Source organism: Eschrichtius robustus, chromosome 2, assembly GCF_028021215.1.
Source record: "Eschrichtius robustus isolate mEscRob2 chromosome 2, mEscRob2.pri, whole genome shotgun sequence".
Taxonomy (NCBI): domain Eukaryota; kingdom Metazoa; phylum Chordata; class Mammalia; order Artiodactyla; family Eschrichtiidae; genus Eschrichtius; species Eschrichtius robustus.
The window spans coordinates 51,872,761-51,890,835 of NC_090825.1; the positions used below are offsets into that span (position 1 = coordinate 51,872,761).

The 18,075-nt window shown below is 38.2% G+C and overlaps 3 protein-coding genes and 1 pseudogene across 5 annotated transcripts in view; 2 read left to right on the forward strand and 2 right to left on the reverse strand.

The window, feature by feature from the left end:
• Positions 1-12,545, reverse strand: part of TRIM23 (tripartite motif containing 23) — a 38,498-nt gene extending 25,953 nt beyond the window's left edge. The window contains exons 1-3 of the mRNA XM_068535415.1: positions 12,390-12,545; positions 7,649-7,811; positions 1,946-2,067 (exon numbers count right to left, since the gene is read on the reverse strand). Of these exons, the coding sequence (XP_068391516.1) occupies positions 1,946-2,067; positions 7,649-7,811; positions 12,390-12,470 (366 nt within the window). The 5' untranslated portion in view covers positions 12,471-12,545. The remainder of the gene's footprint in view (positions 1-1,945; positions 2,068-7,648; positions 7,812-12,389) is intronic.
• Positions 4,443-7,244, reverse strand: LOC137755159 (F-box only protein 27 pseudogene; annotated as a pseudogene).
• A 16-nt stretch (positions 12,546-12,561) lies between the features above and the next one.
• The window catches only part of TRAPPC13 (trafficking protein particle complex subunit 13), a 35,345-nt gene continuing 29,831 nt past the window's right edge, over positions 12,562-18,075 (forward strand). For 2 of the 3 annotated variants that reach the window (XM_068535417.1, XM_068535419.1), the window contains exon 1: positions 12,892-13,274. In XM_068535417.1, coding sequence (XP_068391518.1) covers positions 13,229-13,274 — 46 coding nt within the window. In that variant the 5' untranslated portion in view covers positions 12,892-13,228. Of the gene's footprint in view, positions 12,653-12,891; positions 13,275-18,075 lie in introns of those variants that run through there. The other variant, XM_068535420.1, reaches the window with a different exon arrangement.
• SHLD3 (shieldin complex subunit 3) lies at positions 16,564-17,735 on the forward strand. Its single transcript, XM_068533206.1, has one exon. It carries the CDS (start codon positions 16,677-16,679, stop codon positions 17,430-17,432), a length of 756 nt encoding a protein of 251 aa, XP_068389307.1. The 5' UTR covers positions 16,564-16,676; the 3' UTR covers positions 17,433-17,735.

Consider the following 18,075-nt stretch of genomic DNA (forward strand, 5'->3'; position numbering starts at 1 on the left):
TTTTTTTAACTGACCAGACTTCATACATAAAAATATACTGGTAATTAAGTACAAAGGTCATTTGCTACTCATTTCTATAGGTAAGTGAGAAGGTATTTCCAAAATTGATTATCAATATATGCTATGAATTTGAGGTCAAAAATAAAACCACTGTTATAGATTCACAGTTAGTGCAAAGATGTCTTCTGCAAAATCCCGTCACTTTACATGCAAGAAACTGAAAATAGAGGATAGAAGTCTTTTTTTTTTAAGACTGAAAAAACTGATAGTAAATACATCCTCACTGCTTTAACTATTACTTGTCAGCATGATGTATAGGAGAAGAGAAGCACAAATGCTATTTAGATAACCATGTGAAGCTTTTAAAAACACAGATGCCTAGACCCCAACCTGAGAAACACTTATTTCTCAATAGGGAGAGATGAAGTGGAAGTTGTGTATTTTTTCTAAAGTTCCACAGGTGAGTCCACTACACTATCCTGGTTGAAAATCACTGATTTAAGAAACAACAACAACAACAACAAAAACCCTATGTCATACATAACCTTTTAAATATTTATAATTTTTATGAATTAGTAAAAAGCATTATGAGTTGTAAATTTTACATGTCAGATATTCAAGAATCTTTGAAAACTTTTCTGCATGTTAAAAGGCCATAATTAGAAAGGGAAAGATTTGGTATAAATTTTTGCAGAAATAAAAATTAGAAAATATATCAATGATGTCATTCAATATCACACTAAATAAAAAAATGAACCCAAAGTTAAACAGTTTTGTTTGCAATTATGAGAAATATATACGTGTAAAATTAAAAGTCATGTCTTCTGTTTTCCAGACCTGATAAATAATTTACAAGACCAACATCGGATAATACTCAATGGTTTTCAAAATAAAGATAAAAGATAAATCATGGGAAAAAACTGCAAATTTTAGAAAACAGTGCTTCAGTTTGAAATCCATTTCACTGATTCATTTTATATAAGGAAATCATGATCTAATAAAAGAGAAGTAAAAAGTCAATCTGACATGTTTTCCTTCATACTAAACATGTGGTTTTAAAGTTGATCATCAAAACTATTAACTGCTATTTACTACAACTATTCCTATAATCAGAACAGTGTATGAGCTATGCAGACAATTTTATAAGTGTTAAAAATGTATTTTAGGGCTTCCCTGGTGGCGCAGTGGTTGGGAATCTGCCTGCCAATGCAGAGGACACGGGTTCGAGCCCTGGTCTGGGAGGATCCCACATGCCGCGGAGCAACTAAGCCCGTGAGCCACAACTACTGAGCCTGCGCGTCTGGAGCCTGTGCTCCGCAGCGGGAGCGGCCGCGACATTGAGAGGCCCGCGCACCGCGATGAAGAGTGGCCCCCGCTCGCCACAGCTGGAGAAAGCCCTCGCACAGAAATGAAGACCCAACACAACCAAAGATAAATAAATAAATAAATAGATTGATAAAGGGAAAAAAAATGTATTTTAATTTGTGTTAGTGGTCTTCTAATATTTACTGGATACTTACCTATCTGGATAAAGAGAGTACATCTACGCACAATTTAACCTTTCATGAAGATATTTAATAGTAATTCCCTCAGGAGCTACTGCTATCTTTAAGGCATTCTGCCTCTACACTAAAAGGCCCCTTTCATGGAGTTCCTCTTTCTTTCTCTGTGCTTTACTGTTGAATGATTCACTTTTGCATCCTCTGCTTTAATGTAGCTTACACATCCTTCTTATTCATCCATAATCTTACTTTTTCACTTTACCCTTAGATAGAATTAATGATGATAAGGAAACAAGTTTATACACTAAACATACTTTGGGTACAGCATTTTCAAAGAATTCAAATTTCAGTTTTACTTTTGTTTGGTTGGGGATTTTGTTGCCTTCAGAACTAAAAGAAAAATTCATGCTCATAACAAAAATTTCAACAAGTGCAATCAATACCTCTCCAGATATCCCAATGGCTTCTTCTGCAGCTCCATACTGACCAATATGCCCATTCTGTAGTCGTTCCAAAAGCTCCAATAAAGCAAAATTTTTTTTCAATCCCCAGACACCTGAATCTCCTAGAATATAAAAATAAAAACTAAATCTAACAAAATGGAATATTATTTATTTTACCTCAAATCTCAATAGTAATTTCTATGTCTCATAGTTCAATCATTAATAATGTCTAAATTTTAAAAATTCAAAATTTCTCCATTTTCTGTTAATGCTATAACAGTTGTCTTAATATTCTCTTTAAAATACAGAACTCCTTAGCATTCTAAGTGGAAACATATTTTAAAGTTCTATTATTTTTCTATAATTTAACTTTATAAATCCTATTTTGTCACTGACTTTTACTACATATACTAAAACAAGTGCTTTAAATATTTTTAACAGCAACCTACAGCAAGAAATACATTTCACATTGCAACCCAGGATAACACACACACACACACACACACACACCTGAAACAAAAGATTTACACACCAATATTCACCCTCACAGTTTGCGACACACTCTGATGGTTTTTGTTCTATTTCTTTTTAAAAAATCCTATTCACAACCAATTAAATTGATTTTATGACTACAAATAAGCTATGACTCATGTCTGAAAACCACTGTATGAAAGATACACTTAACCAAAAATAAGTCCGTCTCTTAAGTAAACTGAAACTATAACAGCTAAAGATAGTATTTTCCCCACCCCTCATCTAACCTAGAACCTAACAGCAGTCAATGAACATATAAACTCTTTCTCACACAAATACACAGAGCTTCACACTAAGGCATGACAATAGTCCCTTTTAGGTAGGTAAGAACCTAGGCACATTTGAATAAGGACCAATGCTTCTTTTCCCCAGAACTGACCATAAAAGGCCAGGTAAGCATTCATATGTGCACGCACGTGTGCCCACACAATATGGGCATGTGCATACACACATGCACACATGCAAACACACGCACAAACTCTTCCTAAGCCTATAAATAAGAGCCAGATCCTTCAGCAATTAGAAGGAATATCTGTCTGTTATGATGAGCTTCTATACAACAAATACCATGTGACACAAAGCTGCCACCTAATACAAAAAAGCAAATAAATAAAAGGATGATGGGGTCATTGGCTACATGGCTCCCCTTCCTCTTGGCCTCTCTTTTCTAAGGGAGGAAGGGAGGGAAGAAAAAAAGGAAGGAAGAAAGGAAGATGAAGGGAAGGGAAGGGAAGGGCAGGGCCTCAGCCTTGCCACCCCACAGGGCTTTCTCAACTGTTTTAATTTTTCACACATATTCTACCTCAAGCTGAGTTCTATCCACTTTATTCATAAAAGATTAAGAAGTATACTGAGTCCTTTATTTAAAAGTATTATCTTGACGATATCCAAATACTGTCATCATATAGTAAACACATACACGTAAACTCCTAGCAGTATCTAGGCAGTATCTATCTACTGCCTAGTATATCACTTAATACTCCTGTAACTGTCAAAATAACTCTAAAATCTCAATGGCTTAAAGCAACAAAGATCTGCTTTTTGCTCACGCAGCAGCTCAAGGGCTGGTGAAGACAAGAGAGGCTCTGTTCCCTACTGTCCACAATCAGGGGACACAGGCCACTGCAGCTCCAACCACCTGGACCACCTCACTATAGCAGGGAGAAGGATTTACTGCAAACCATCATAAATCTATTCTTAACAGCTTCTACCTGGAAGTTAACACTTCACTTCTACTCATAATTTCACTGGTTAAAGGGAAATCACACAGCTCTTCCTACCTAATCATAAGAGGGCAGGGAAATGTAATTTTACCATGCGAACGAAAGAGAAGAACCATAAGTAATGCTGACCAGTATTAATAACCATGACAAACAACTACTGATACTATTCTTTTTTTTTTTTTGGCAAAATAATACCTTTATTACCTATGATTGGCAGATATTTTATAAATAAAATATATTTATTCTCTCCATGTTTGAAAAGAATTTCAAAACAACAAAATGATTTTATACACCATACAATTCAGGGTAGGGTTGGGCTCAGGGGACCACTTCATTGTTCACAGGGTGGACAGAAACCTCTGTCTCCAAACATTTTTGGAGCTAGTTTGACTTTCAGCTCTGAGTCCTGGTCCCAGTCTTGAAACCACAAAAGGTGGTTTCAAGGGCCTGGTGTGAGGGGAGGGTGAGGGCCTCTCCCAATCCAGCATTTCCCTGTGCTCACTGTGGGTTTCCACTCAATAGACCAGGGGCTGCCTTACAGCAGCAGCAGCTGTAAATCTGACGGAAGAACATTCTTCTAGTAGCTTCCAGATTCTAAAGACAGGGCCCAGTAGGACCCTCGATGGGCCCCAGCAGATCCCAGGATGCCAGGAGCTATAAGAGCCTGATTAATGAGATGGCCCAGCTAATGGTCCCAGCTCCTGGAAAGCACGGTCAGGTTGTTTTACTAGGACAGTCCTTCATTTGAACAGATGTACCCGTGGAATCACACTGGCATTGGGCAGATAGATTCCATTTTGTTCAGGCCAGAACCCCAAGTCCCAAACCCAGTGTTCAACAGACACAAAGCGGACACCAATCTTGAAGCTGAAGAACACATGGTTGACCTCAAAGCGGACACTGTTTCTACCTTGCCGGATGGAAACACGCATAGGAGAGAAATTATGCAGCATGGTCTGGTTGGCATCTAGAAGTTGGACAGTTAGCTCATATACACAGGCCGTGCCTTGTTGGTCTGTCCACCCGGCAGAGACACAAATCTCAATCTTTCCACTATACAGGAGTTCTGGCCACAGACCCTCCTCCTCCAGGTCCAACATTTCCTTCTTGTGACACCACCTTGTAGGCAGACAGGAAGGAGGCCCGGGAAGCGGCCCCAGGCCTGACCTCCAAGTTATCCTCCTCTCCCCAGCCGTCTCCACTGCTCTGCATCGTCCAGTCCCGGAAGCCTTCTAGGCCCTTGGGGTTCCGGAGCAGGTTGCGTCCTATCGGTCCTCGCTCGCAGAAGCAGCCCAGGATGCAGGGCCTGAGGTCGTCAGCGGGGGGCAGGTAGGTGTGGAGGACAGGTGACAGGGCAGCACGGTCTCAGGCCAGGATGCTCAGCCTCACGTCCTGGCAGTCCACCAGGTCATGCCAGCACCGGCACACCTGGCAGCAGTGCCCGAGCAGCATGTGTGGGGGCACGTGGCTCAGCACCATCTCGAGGAGCTCCATGGGCAGTTGGCCCAGACCCAGCGCCTCCTCGGGTTCGGGGTCTGGAGTGGAGACTCTGGCGGGCAGGCCCCTGGAGGCTGAGGTGCACGTGCGTGGTCTCCTCGCCAGGCCCGGCTGCCACTGTGGGCATCTCAGCCATTGCTCCTCCCTGGTGGGCCATCACCTTGCCTCACGTGCTCCCTTCTCCACCTCCGCCCTTTTTATTCCCCCGCCCCTCCCTTCCTAATACCCAGCCCCAGACCCCTGCCCCCCCGCCCCAGCCCCATCCTCCCTCTGACTCTGATACTATTCTTGAACTAGAGAAGAATTCTAATTCTGATTCTCTCATATTAACAATAGTTTGGGGGATTGGGGCATGGCGGGGGGGAGATTGGGAGTTTGGGATTAGCAGATGCAAACTATTATATACAGAATGGATAAACAAGGTGCTACTATATAGCACAGGGAACTATATTCAATATCCTGTAATAAACCATAATGAAAAAAAAAAACAGTAATTTGCTTCTTTAGAAGCAAAAAATGATTTTTTTTCTTCTTTATACTTTTTAATAGATTTTTCAAATTTTCTGCAATGTATATATACATTATTTCTAGAATACATTTAAAAATAGATTAAAAAACAATGACAGCAAACTATAGCAAAGGTCATTAGCACATATTCCGTAGGCTGGAATCATGGCAAAAATCTTACCTACAAGCTATAGTAATTACCTATAATAATTACAACCTATAACTGAGGCAGAGTTGTTGGTTTGCTTGTTTTTCTAATGTTGATATGACAGCAATCATGTCTGATTTCAACCTAGGATACGACTAACCATTACCTGTCATAAATTCCTAGTTTATCACAGTGAGGATGATAACAACCCACACTGTGGATTTATGTAGAGAAGACAGTGCCCTTCAAAGTGGTGGAAGGGTCCATCCTCTGTGTGCAAAATATTACTACTTTTATATAGTTTTATATAAAGAAGATGGTATGATATATATAAATTACAGAATAAAAGGCCAAATAAAAGAATGTCAAAATAGACATCTCCCCCCTCCACTTTATTATTTCTTGGCTAACAGTAAGTTAATGCTAACACTTTCCTATATTAGTTTTCTGGCAAATGGGCATACTACTTACTTAAATCAAGGACTGCCAAAACCTTAAGAAACCCATTCTTTCCTTACAAGAAAATATTTTACAACCATGCTTCTTAGCATCTTAAAGCTTTTCAGTCTAAAAATCTGGGTACTCTTGCTTCCTTTTTTTGCTGGTTAAATTATTTAACTGTGTTCCACCTGACATATAGTATGAATACATTAAAACAGTCTTAAAACAATTAGTGCTACTGACCTGAAAAAAACTGACAACCTTAAACTATTACTTTTGGAGAAATTCAATTATTAAAAAGAATAAACATAGAATTTATGGTTGTAAAGTAACTGTTCAAATGTTAATAAATGTTATTTCCAAATCCGGTATCCCACAGTAATTAATTCATTTTGAAAAATATAAAGTGAAGTTTTAAAAATATGTAGGGGGACTTCCCTGGTGGTGCAGTGGCTAAGAATCCGCCTGCCAATGCAGGGAACATGGGTTCGTTCCCTGGTCCAGGAAGATCCCACATGCCACGGAGCAACTAAGCCCATGTGCCACAACTACTGAGCCTGTGCTCCACAGCTAACGAGACAGAACCACCGAGCCCACGTGCCCCAACTACTGAAGCCCACGCACTTAGAGCCTGTGCTCCACGAGAAGCCCACGCACAAGGAAGAGTAGCCCCCTGCTCACCTCAACTAGAGAAAGTCCACGCACAGCAACGAAGACCCAACGTAGCCAAAAATAAATAAACAAATTTATTTTAAAAATAAATAAATAAAATAAATAAAAGTATGCAGGAAACTGAAAAAAATCCACCAGACCTTTAAATTCATTTTAACAGAAAACAAGTAGTTAGTAGTTATCACTAGCTACAAACACTTCTGCCTCAGATATCAGTAAATAACAACATGCTGAAACTCAAATTACTTACCCGTATTTTCATTATTGGCCTATTCATGTCTAAGGTAAACCCTGTTTTACAGGCAAATGAAAAAGGTTAGTGTGTTTTTCTCAGGTGTCTTAAAACTATTGATCTATAAGTACTGAATAAAAAAATTTCAGAAGATGAAATAAAATTAGTACCTAAGAGTGGGCTAGTTTATAGCTTCAAGACTACTGGCTTTAATAGAAACTGAAACCTCCTTGGAATTTTATAATTTTTCTTTTTTTTTTTTGGCTGCACCACAGCATGCTCCCCAACTAGGGATCAAACCCGTGGTCCCTGCAGTAGAAGCCCAGAGTCCTAACCACTGGACCGCCAGGGAATTCCCAGAATTTTATGATTTTTAAAATCAAGTAGAAAAAAATTGTTTTCTATGATATTTGTATTACGTGAACAATTTTATATATATTTTTTCCTACCTAGGTCTGTTACTTGTCGATCAAAAGGGCAACGGATTGCTCTTCCATGAAGAGGCAGCCGAGTGAGACAGTCATGACAGACTGTGTGGCCACAAAGCAGAAGGCGAGGAACTTTGTCTCCTTGCAAAGAAAAGACATCTTCACAAACTCCACACTCCAGCACCTAATATTTGGAAAGGACACATGTGCTCTTTAAATGACTTTAAAAGCATAAATATTTCAGGCTAAAAAGAAAAACCTGATCTAATTTAATAAATCAATCTTGTTAAATTACTTTATTCCTCCATGAAAAAAACGGTCTAGGTATAAAATCTTAAATCACCTTTTATCCTTTCATCTGACAGATCTTACCACAATTATATCACAGTGAAATCTCCTTGAAAGGGTAAGTGTTAGGGATCAAGATAACATTGTAAACTAACATCTTTAGCTTTTGAAAATTGTGACATGATTCATTACATCTGAATCCGTAACCATATATAACTCTACCGAAGTTGGGTTCTTAAACAATTTCTCCGCAATTACCTAACCCTCAAAAAACCATCATTAATTTGGACAAAAATAATTTGAAATATGTGCTAGGATGACAACTTACCTTGTAAATTATAAAGAACTTGTTAAGAAAAGACTGTAAGTAATTTTCAAGTGTCTTATACTATTCATTTACATTATACAATGTAAAGATAAGAATGCAATTAGACTTAAATTTCAATTCCTTGTTCTCGATTAATAAATATGCCCCTGGGTTAGAAAACAGAAAATATTTTCTTTATCTAGTTCCAATTACAAGTACATGACTTGCTCAAGGCCACGTAGTCAGTCAAAAGAAAGGTGACAAATCAACTATACTTAAATTAAAAAAAAAAAAAAATCAACTATACTTCAACTAAAAAGAGAGAAAGAAAGGTGACAAGAAGCGGCATATTCTGATTCTCCGGTCCATCAGTTTGTTTTATAATTAGTCAACAAACTATATTTATATCAATGAAGGTACTTTTATTTCTTAATATACCTGAAGTGTTTCACAATTTAATTAATTTTTTAAAAATACCCACACTGAACTGTTTGATTGTACCCCGAACTCGGTGCCCACCATCCATGACCTACTACAATCTGGCCCCTGTCCTATTGCTTCTCTTCCCTTCCAAACTCTATTCTCAAACTATATCAAACAATTTTTAGTTCACAGCACATAACAAACTGTTTTTGCCTCTTTCTTTATGCTAATGCTGAAGAAACAGCTAAATAGACATTTTCCTAGTGGATTCTTTTTTTACATTAATAAACCAACAAATTCGTAAATGAACACACTATCCTTTGGGCCCCCATGTACCATGGATAAGTGTCGATCTTAACATCCAAAACACCTTAATACTTTTATTGGCGTTCCAGCCTGTCTTTCCCTGTTAGACCAAAAAGCCCTCAGGAACAGGGTATTCCAAAGACCAAGCACCTACATGCTTATATTAATGAAATCCAACAAAATAAAATTTTTAAAACAGCCAACCACCATCCCCCAACAAATGCATAATACAAGGTAAAAAACAGAAAACCCAGAGTGGAAGTCAGACTTAATCCATTAAAATTTTAATCTTAACTCCACAATTAAACTGGAGTCAGTGCTTGAAATGTAAACATCTTTCACTGTAAATAAACTGATAATTCATAGCTGGCTTGCATCTCCGTACGGTTCAAAAGAAGCTGAAGTGTAACACATAGTTCACAGAAAAGGAAAAGAAAACAGCTCATTAATTATATGAAAAGGTGTCCAATCTCACCAAAAACATTTTGAAGTCAGTTGAAGCTATCCCAATATACTTTTTTTCAGATTAGATTTTTAAAAGTTGATAACACTTTGTGCTAGTGAAAGTGTGGGAGAATAAATAAACTGCTGGTTGCTGTGAAATGTTTATTGACTGATATAGCCTCTATGGAAGGCAATTTGGCAATACCTATCAAAAGTTTGAATAGCTTAGTAATTCTACCTCCAGGAGTTTATCCTACAAATATTACATGTGTGAAAAGATCTATATGCTATTCCTTAGAGCACCTTTTGCATTAGCAAAAGATTAGAAACAAAGTAAATATATATGGAAAATAAATTATGGCACATTCATATACTGCAAAACTGTGCAATCTGGGGAGGAAAAGTTAGGAAATTTTTTATGTACAAACACAGAATGATTTCATATCAACAAAGCAAAGTGAAAAATGACATAGAATATTTAACTTTTGCATAAAGGAAAGGAAATAAAGAGAGCATATATTTTCATATATATTGTTTTACAAGCATACTATCTTTCTGGCAAGATACACAGGAAACATTATATTCGAATTGTAGTTCTCTTTGAGGGATGGAAACAGCTGGGGAACAGCTACACATAAATCATATATATATATACACATACACACACACACAATACACACACTTCAAATTATCCTGTATTTTTTAAAAAGGCAGGAAAAAAGTTTCACTTAAATATCCTCACTTTAAAAAAAAGAACAAAAGAAAAAAAATCCTCACTTAAATATCAAATTCAACTAAATACAGAAATGATATTCACAACAGAATTAGGTATTATAAATGCAACATTTTAAATAAATGTCCTCACTATAGTGACACCATATTAAACTTATATATGACAATAAACTCCAAAGAACCAAATTAAAATTTTACTTTTTTCATTCATCTCTAACCCCATCATTACACAAGATAAGAGAACTTACTCATGTTGCAACCATAGGTTTTTTTCCAAAAGGCACTAGTAAAATTCCACTGATTAGTAAACCAAACATAATTCCAAAAACAGTTATTAGACTATTTTGCATCAACTCAGCAAATAAGAGTAAGAACTTTTTTCTTCAGTATTTATTAATAGGAATTGTGGCTAACAGCATAAGAAATTAAGTCCTAGATAGGAAAAAAGCTCTTTATTTTACAAACTTCACAATATGCCAAAGAGGGCTTCAAACTTAATACGTGTAAATCAAATTTTAATACACCAGGCCATATTTTCAAAGGACTAAGAAAGCTCACTAGTCTTTTGTGAATGTAAGGACCAACTTTGGTCTGTTTTTCGTAACGATAAAAACCCTGTCATCATCTACTTGTTCATTAAGCAAGAAGCCATTTTACATATATATATATTACCATTATATATTTCAACTTTTACTTTCCAATGAACACTTCTTGCTTTCATCTGTGAGATTTTTTTTAAATTTATGCCACTGTATTTCTTACAAATTACAGCATGAGGATCTTGCCAAAAAGGACTATCCTACTGCACATCTCAGTCACAATTTACACATAAAAATGAAGATTAACAAAATGAGCCTCTAATTTATCAAACTCTGTGCTATAATAAACTGGAGTTACATCAGGCTTTGGTATATTTTTCAGATTTTAAGGCAAACAGGGTAACAAAAGTGGATACAGCAATAATATCCATTCCAATTACTTCTTAATTGAAGTTAATTCACAAAATAACCTTCAGGTATTCTCTACATAGAAAAAGCACAATTCAATAAATAAAATCTCAACCATACAACAAGCTGAATAATAAGAGGGCTCCTCTGCATCTCAGATATGCTATGTACCTTCAGAATAACTTCATTAATATATAAAGGTCAGATAAATCAACAACCACCAATACTGATTGATAATACATTTGTAAGCAGAAATGTATCATTTGTTGTCACATAAAACCAACATTAGGTGAAAAACCATAGGTGTCTATTACTCAAGATCTTAAAAGAACTTCAGATATCTGGTCCAGTGGTTCTGAATCCTAGTTGCACATTAAAATCACTCTGGGACTGCAAAATATATACTGATGTCAACTTACTCAGAAATGGGGGATTAAGTAGTTTCTTTTTTTTTTTTTAATTTTAAGTCCTCAGTGATTCTAATATGTAGCCAGGAATAAGAATTGCCAATATCTCAGACTACAGATGATCCTGAAGGTTATTCTACAAACCTTTAAGATCAGTTCTCCCTTTCAGATCTATCTACCTATGGAAAAGTGAATTCTACATACTTCATCTGAATTTTTAGTAAGCCCACTTTAGAGCATTTACACATGTTAGAATTTCAAACTTCAAGCACAGGGTAATTCATATTCCCCAGCGTTAATGGGGCTGTTGGAGACTTCTCAAAGGTGTTGACAGACCGTACTCCCAAAGAAGGAGGAGGCGGGTCAACCAATAACAGAGGTCTGATTACAGAAGTAGTGCGATAGTGAAAAGCATACTTTACAGCCAGTCAACTCTGGTTCTGCTACACAATGTTAACTGAAACCTGAGTTTCCTCACCTTTAAGACTGTAATCAACACTTACCTCCTAAACAGATATTAACGAGCTAAAATACCTAACTTAGTACCTGGCGATAATAACGGCTCAATTTCCTAAAAGTAAGCTAATTAATGCCTGTTGGGCTTAACTAAACACAGAGGGCCTGGGGAAAGACCAGCCCAGGTCACTCTCCCAGGCCCATTAGCTCCTTTTCACAAACGTCCCCGTTGGCGACTCCAAGCAGAGGACTAGCGTGACCAGAAGACCAGGTAACCTCAGGCCTGCTGGGATAAAGGTCCGGAGGCGAGAAACAGGCTTGTAAAGCCGAGAGGGGCCAGAGGCCGCGCATCCCGCCCAAAAAAAAGCCAGGGCCGCGGTGCTGCCGCCAGATCTCCGGGATAAACAGAAGGGAGGCCGATGGTGGAGAACAGAGCACGCAAGGTCCCTCACCTTCACCACGGCCGTCCCCCGGCTGCCCTGACGACCACTGTCTAGTCCCGCTCCAGGCTTGTTTACAACCAGGGCAGCCATCCTAGAACGAGCTGCGCCGCAGAAACAGCCCTCAAGGCCTTCACCTGATGGGCGGGGTAGAGCCACCTACCCAGAAGCCTCGGCGCTCGCCGGGGGCGCACAGGCGCAGTACCACGCGGGGCGTTGCTGGGACGGTCTCTTCGCGTATTCTCCCGCCAGCCGCTAGGTGTTTGGGTTCGCAGGTATGTGCGTGGGTACTTTGTTATTTTTTATTGTTATTATTGAGGAGTCTGAAATTGATGGAAGGAGTAAAATTAAGAGGAAAAAGAAGGGATAAAACAAAAGTAAAGTTTTGGGGTGAAATTCCCGCTCCAGGAACGACCTCTTCTCCCCAACTGCAAAACGGACGGGGCGAGAGGGGACTACATGTCCCTGCATGCCCTGCGGCTTTTGAACTACAAGTCCCAGCATGCCACATCTATATCATTTACTCTGCAATGTAGGTATTTGGGAGGCCGGGAGGCCGTGAGTTGTCACCGAGGAGTGGTTTCTTGAAGTCGCGGTGTGTGATTGTGACTGGAAAATAGAGAAGTATTTTATGTATAGGTCTCTAAGAGGCAAGAGATGGCTTTGGTAAAAAAGCGGTTGGGTTCGTAAAGGACGTGGTAAGAAGAGAATTTAAGGCACCACCGGCAGAGAGAAACTGTTGGGAGTGTGTTTGACGCCCTGTCTTCCCGAACGTGCGCTTTTCTGTCTTCTTCCGAGCTGATTGACCCTCTTCAGCCTCCGTAGGCAGTGGGTCCAAAGTGCCGGTCAAAATGGAAGTGAATCCCCCCAAACAGGAGCACCTGCTGGCCCTGAAAGGTAAACTTTTGCGAACCCGACTCCCTTTAATCTGTTTTCTCCCTTTCTCTCACTAGTTCTCGAAGCCTTTGACACATAGACCTGGGCTCTGGGATATAGGCCTCGTCCTTCTTAAACACTGTCAATGCTCGCCCTCCTGCTTGGTTCCTTGGCGCCGAGCGAAAGGAAACTATTTCTCCTCTTTGCTTTTTAGGTTTGAGAGCCCCCGTTAGAATGGAATAGATACCTGGTAAATTTCTTACTCTGTTACATGCTGCTGCAGTCACCAGACAGATTTTAGCCGCAGATGCTGACGTCCCCACCCTACCCGGGGAGAGCCTTGTGAACCGAGATGATTAACAGCGGGTATCTAAAGTGGTTTTTCCTTCTGTCTCTTGTCTCTTCATGCGGCAATGACAAAGTTACCAGGCTTCAGCTTCATCTGTGAAATTAGTCTAGTACTGTGCCAAGGATTTAGAAATACATAGTACTACAACATATAATTTAGGTTTGTTAAAACTCACTGTTTACGTCAAAGTATTGTGTATAGGGGGAAATTCATGTCAGTTTGCATACACAGCAAACAGTTTTGAGAAAGTTTGATGATTTAATTGGATCATTATTTAGGGGAAATGAGCAGGGCATTCTTCTTCTGGAATTCCTGTTGTTTTGTGAAACCTTTTATTTGAAACGCTTTCAGCTTTATTTCATCTGTTTTCTACTACCACAAATGCACTTATTTCTTGGATGCCCTGCTCTGTGGTTACCAGTATCTTCTTGGACTGAGCTGAAAAGATGCTCGATAGACATGTGAACTCAAGTGAATTGCACTTACCTAACTTGTGGGATCCATTTTGAGGGACCCTTATCCCCTTAGTTATGTTGTAAGCATCAAACCTTCCAGAAGCTCACCAGTTTCATTTGTAGCATAAAATCATATACTGATAGTTGGGGTTATCAGAACTGTCTCTGACTGTAGAACTAAGAAACTAAAATATTAACTAATGTAATAGCAATAGGACCTGTGAGCTTAGCCTGGACTGAAATGGCTTATTCCTGAAGAAAGAAGAGAAATTGTCATGTTCTTTATCTCAGACTCATATGTAGTATGTGAAATATATATTACTTAACTCTCAGAAGTTAAACTTTTTCAAGATCGCACAGCTAGTAAGTGATTGAGGTAATGTTTCAACACAAGGCCTTCATCTTTCCAAGACTCCATGTTGCCTCCTAATGCAGGAAAGAGCATTTTCAGATATCATTCCATTAGTAGTTTGATGGGAATTTAGAGCAGTTCTGTTAGCTGATAGGTATCATTTTATACAAATTGGAAGCTATTAAATACAGTTAAATTCCAGTGATGTGGAGGCTAACTGCCGTAGTCCTTTTAGGCTCCTACAGTAGTCTTTCCCAGGTATTTTCTATTTTCCAAAACAGAAGGTTCCTGGAGAAGAGTATTTTAGCAACCTAAGAGGACAAGTGCTCTGAAATTCAGTGTTAGTTTCAGCTTTCTTTTTTTTTTTTTTAATTATTTATTTATTTATTTATTTATTTATTTATGGCCGTGTTGGGTCCTCGTTTCTATGCAAGGGCTTTCTCCAGCTCCGGCAAGTGGGGGTCACTCTTCATCGCGGTGCGCGGGCCTCTCATTATCGCGGCCTCTCTTGTTCTGGAGCCCAGGCTCCAGACGCGCAGGCTCAGCAGCCGTGGCTCACGGGCCCAGTCGCTCCGCGGCATGTGGGATCCTCCCAGACCAGGGCTCGAACCCGTGTCCCCTGCATTGGCAGGCAGATTCTCAACCACTGCACCACCAGGGAAGCCCAGTTTCAGCTTTCTTAAAGCTCTTTGGCCCCATTCTTCCCCACTGTTCTAGTTATCCAAGAATTTTCACAAGTTTTAATTTTACCTATGTTGGATGCCAAATGTATCAATTTGTATTGTCATATAAGTTTACTTTCATGTGTATGTAAAATATTAAGGAGCTCTCACAACATCAGTGTCCCTGGAATACAGCACCGAGTAAGCTCAGACAACAATGAAAGAATTCTCAGTGGCATGTCTTAAAATGTGAAAATGTAAGGAAAAGGGAAGAAAAAAATAAAAGCATTATTCTTGAAAGAATATGCTATCTATATTTAGATCCATATTAAAATTATGGACGTTAAGGATCACAGTCCTTTATGAATTTGAGTTGCCAAATCTGTCAGTCAGTGGACGTTAACAGTAAGGAAAAGAATTATTATGAAATTGGTTACTTCTTTTGACTTTTCAGAGTCAGTGGTTAAATGAGTATTGTGACATCATGCCAAGGAGACCCCACTCACAGTCATCCCGGCAATGGGAGAACCCCCGTCAAGTAGTTCTCTAATGATTTTTGGAAGAAGGGATTTGACCTCTTGTTTTTTTCTCTGGTAGCTAGGATTTGAAAGAGCCTGCATTATGGCTCAGGCAACTTTGGGCCCGATTAGGAAACCCAACTTGCAGATCCTGGTAGGCTCCATTCTTGAGCCTGTGTACTGTATGCTGGAACTTATTATCGATGACTTAATTTGGGGCAACTTGAAGACGTCTGTGTTCTAAGAGGAAAAAAAGTAAGGCTCCAGTCTTCTTGTTCATCCTCCAAATTGGAATTCAGGAGCCGTGCTACTAAGGTTTTGACACTGCTTAAGTGCCTCATTTATACAAATGAGACTTTGTCAGGAAACTAGTTTCTAGCATGGTTAAAATGCAAAGTTAAACCATTTTCGTGTTTTCAGTATTTACTACTGAGAATGGAATAAAATCATTAAGTATTCTGTCTATATATTTGTTTGGTAGAATTCATGTAATTTTAAAGTATAAAATGATCCATTTTCTTCAAAATAGATTAAAAATTACAGTGATTTTCATTGTCCTCAATTCACATGTCTCAAATTTTTTAGTATTATTACATTTTTGTTCATTATCTTCATTTGAATCTAGTATTTTAAAAATCACTAATTTCCCTTTTGTTTCTGCTATATAGTCTTAAGATTATTATTACCTAACATATTAATATCAGTACTTCCAAATCCATTATATCTCTTCAGTTAAGCATGTTGACTACTAGCAGTTTTAGGCTGAAAGGATATGATAGGGCATCTAATCCAGATCCCTTATTTTGGTAAGAGAAAGGATTTCCAGTTTTGTGGATTACATTCACATTTACCAATAGCACTTTGGTAAAATATCATATTGGAATTGGTTTTGTTTTTTTCTTTTTTCCCTGCCTATCTGTATATAGGCTATCCCTACCATATCTTATTCTTTGCAATACTTCCACTTTAGGTCCTGTTTCCCTCTGATTTGGAAAGAGAGAGTCTTGTAATTATAAATTGCATTCTAGCTCTGAGGAGCTCAGCTAAGAAATATTCTCTTCATTAAGAGTAACTGGATTACTGCAGAATGACTACAGAAGTAATATTACATTATCGACCATATGAGAGTGAAACCACACAACTGCCAAAAATTGCAGAGAAAGCAATTCAAGACTTTCCTACACGTCCACTATCAAGATTTATTCCTTGGTTTCCGCATGATGGGTCCAGACTTCCACTCAAACCTAAAAGATTACCACCTGTGATTTCTGAAGAGGCAACTGAAGATGTGAGACAGTACTTAACCATCTCAGAACATGATATTAAATTGCAGAGTTATGATTGCACAGTAGATCTACTGGAGTTTCAACCTAATTTGAAAAAAAAGAAGCACTTAATCCAATCACACACACTGAATGAACAGACTAATTCTGGAAGTCTGGATAAACAATCAGAAAAAGGAAAACGGCACAAGAAGAGGTCTTGGAGTGTTTCACTTCCCAGCAGTAATTGTACTGAAAATATTTTTCCTTTGTCTAAAAAATTGCAAGATAGTTTAAAGGCACTAAATTTGCACTCATTTTATAGAGCAAGATGGACAATAGAGCACACTATTTGTAACAACCAAGCTCTGGAAGACGTTTGGGCAAAACTCAATCGAATTATCAGGTGCAATGAACTTCCATCTTGTAATGCTACAATTCAGAGACATTTAGGCCAGATATGGGTGTTCTGTGATGTTATGTACTGTGAATATGTGGGAAATCTTCTTAAAGGAAGATTAGCTCTTACTGGGAAGATTAACTTATTTGTGCATAAATATGGTGTTATTTTTAGTATGTAATGAATTCCACTAATTGTCGAAAAGAAAAATATTCTGAATGGACTGAGTAGGAACTGAAACAGATGAATAAATTTTTAATTGTGTGGTAATATATGTACAGTTTGTATCCCAGAAATAAATACCAGGTGAATTCCTAGGCTTGTCACTTAAGTCAGGAACTTGCTGCGTTTTACTTTGAGCAGCCTTCTTTTAAATGAATTGTGATAAATTATTATTTTTACTGAATTTAAAGGTAAAATGTTCTATTCCTTTTGTTCTGTTACTTTTCCAATGGTTGAATTAGATATTCCTATGAATTACAGTGACTAGTTTGGATTTTGGTAAATCCCCAAAATCTAATTTTACAGTATTTTTTCTTTACTCACCTAAAGTGTAATGATTTTTTAAAAAATAAAACTAAAACCAGTTCTGTTGGGAATGGTATTCAAGTGCCATGAATGTGGTATTCAAATTGAGAGACCAGCCCAGATTCTGCCGATATTTCCAAAGATATGTAATAGACAATAGTTGATGTGTTGTTCTGAAACAAAAGTGTAAAATGTATAATTTGTCTAAGACCATGATATCTTTAAGGCAATAAGCTCTTTTGAAGTGAGGTATCAAATATGGGTAAGAGATCAAGTTATTCTTTATTTAATACAGA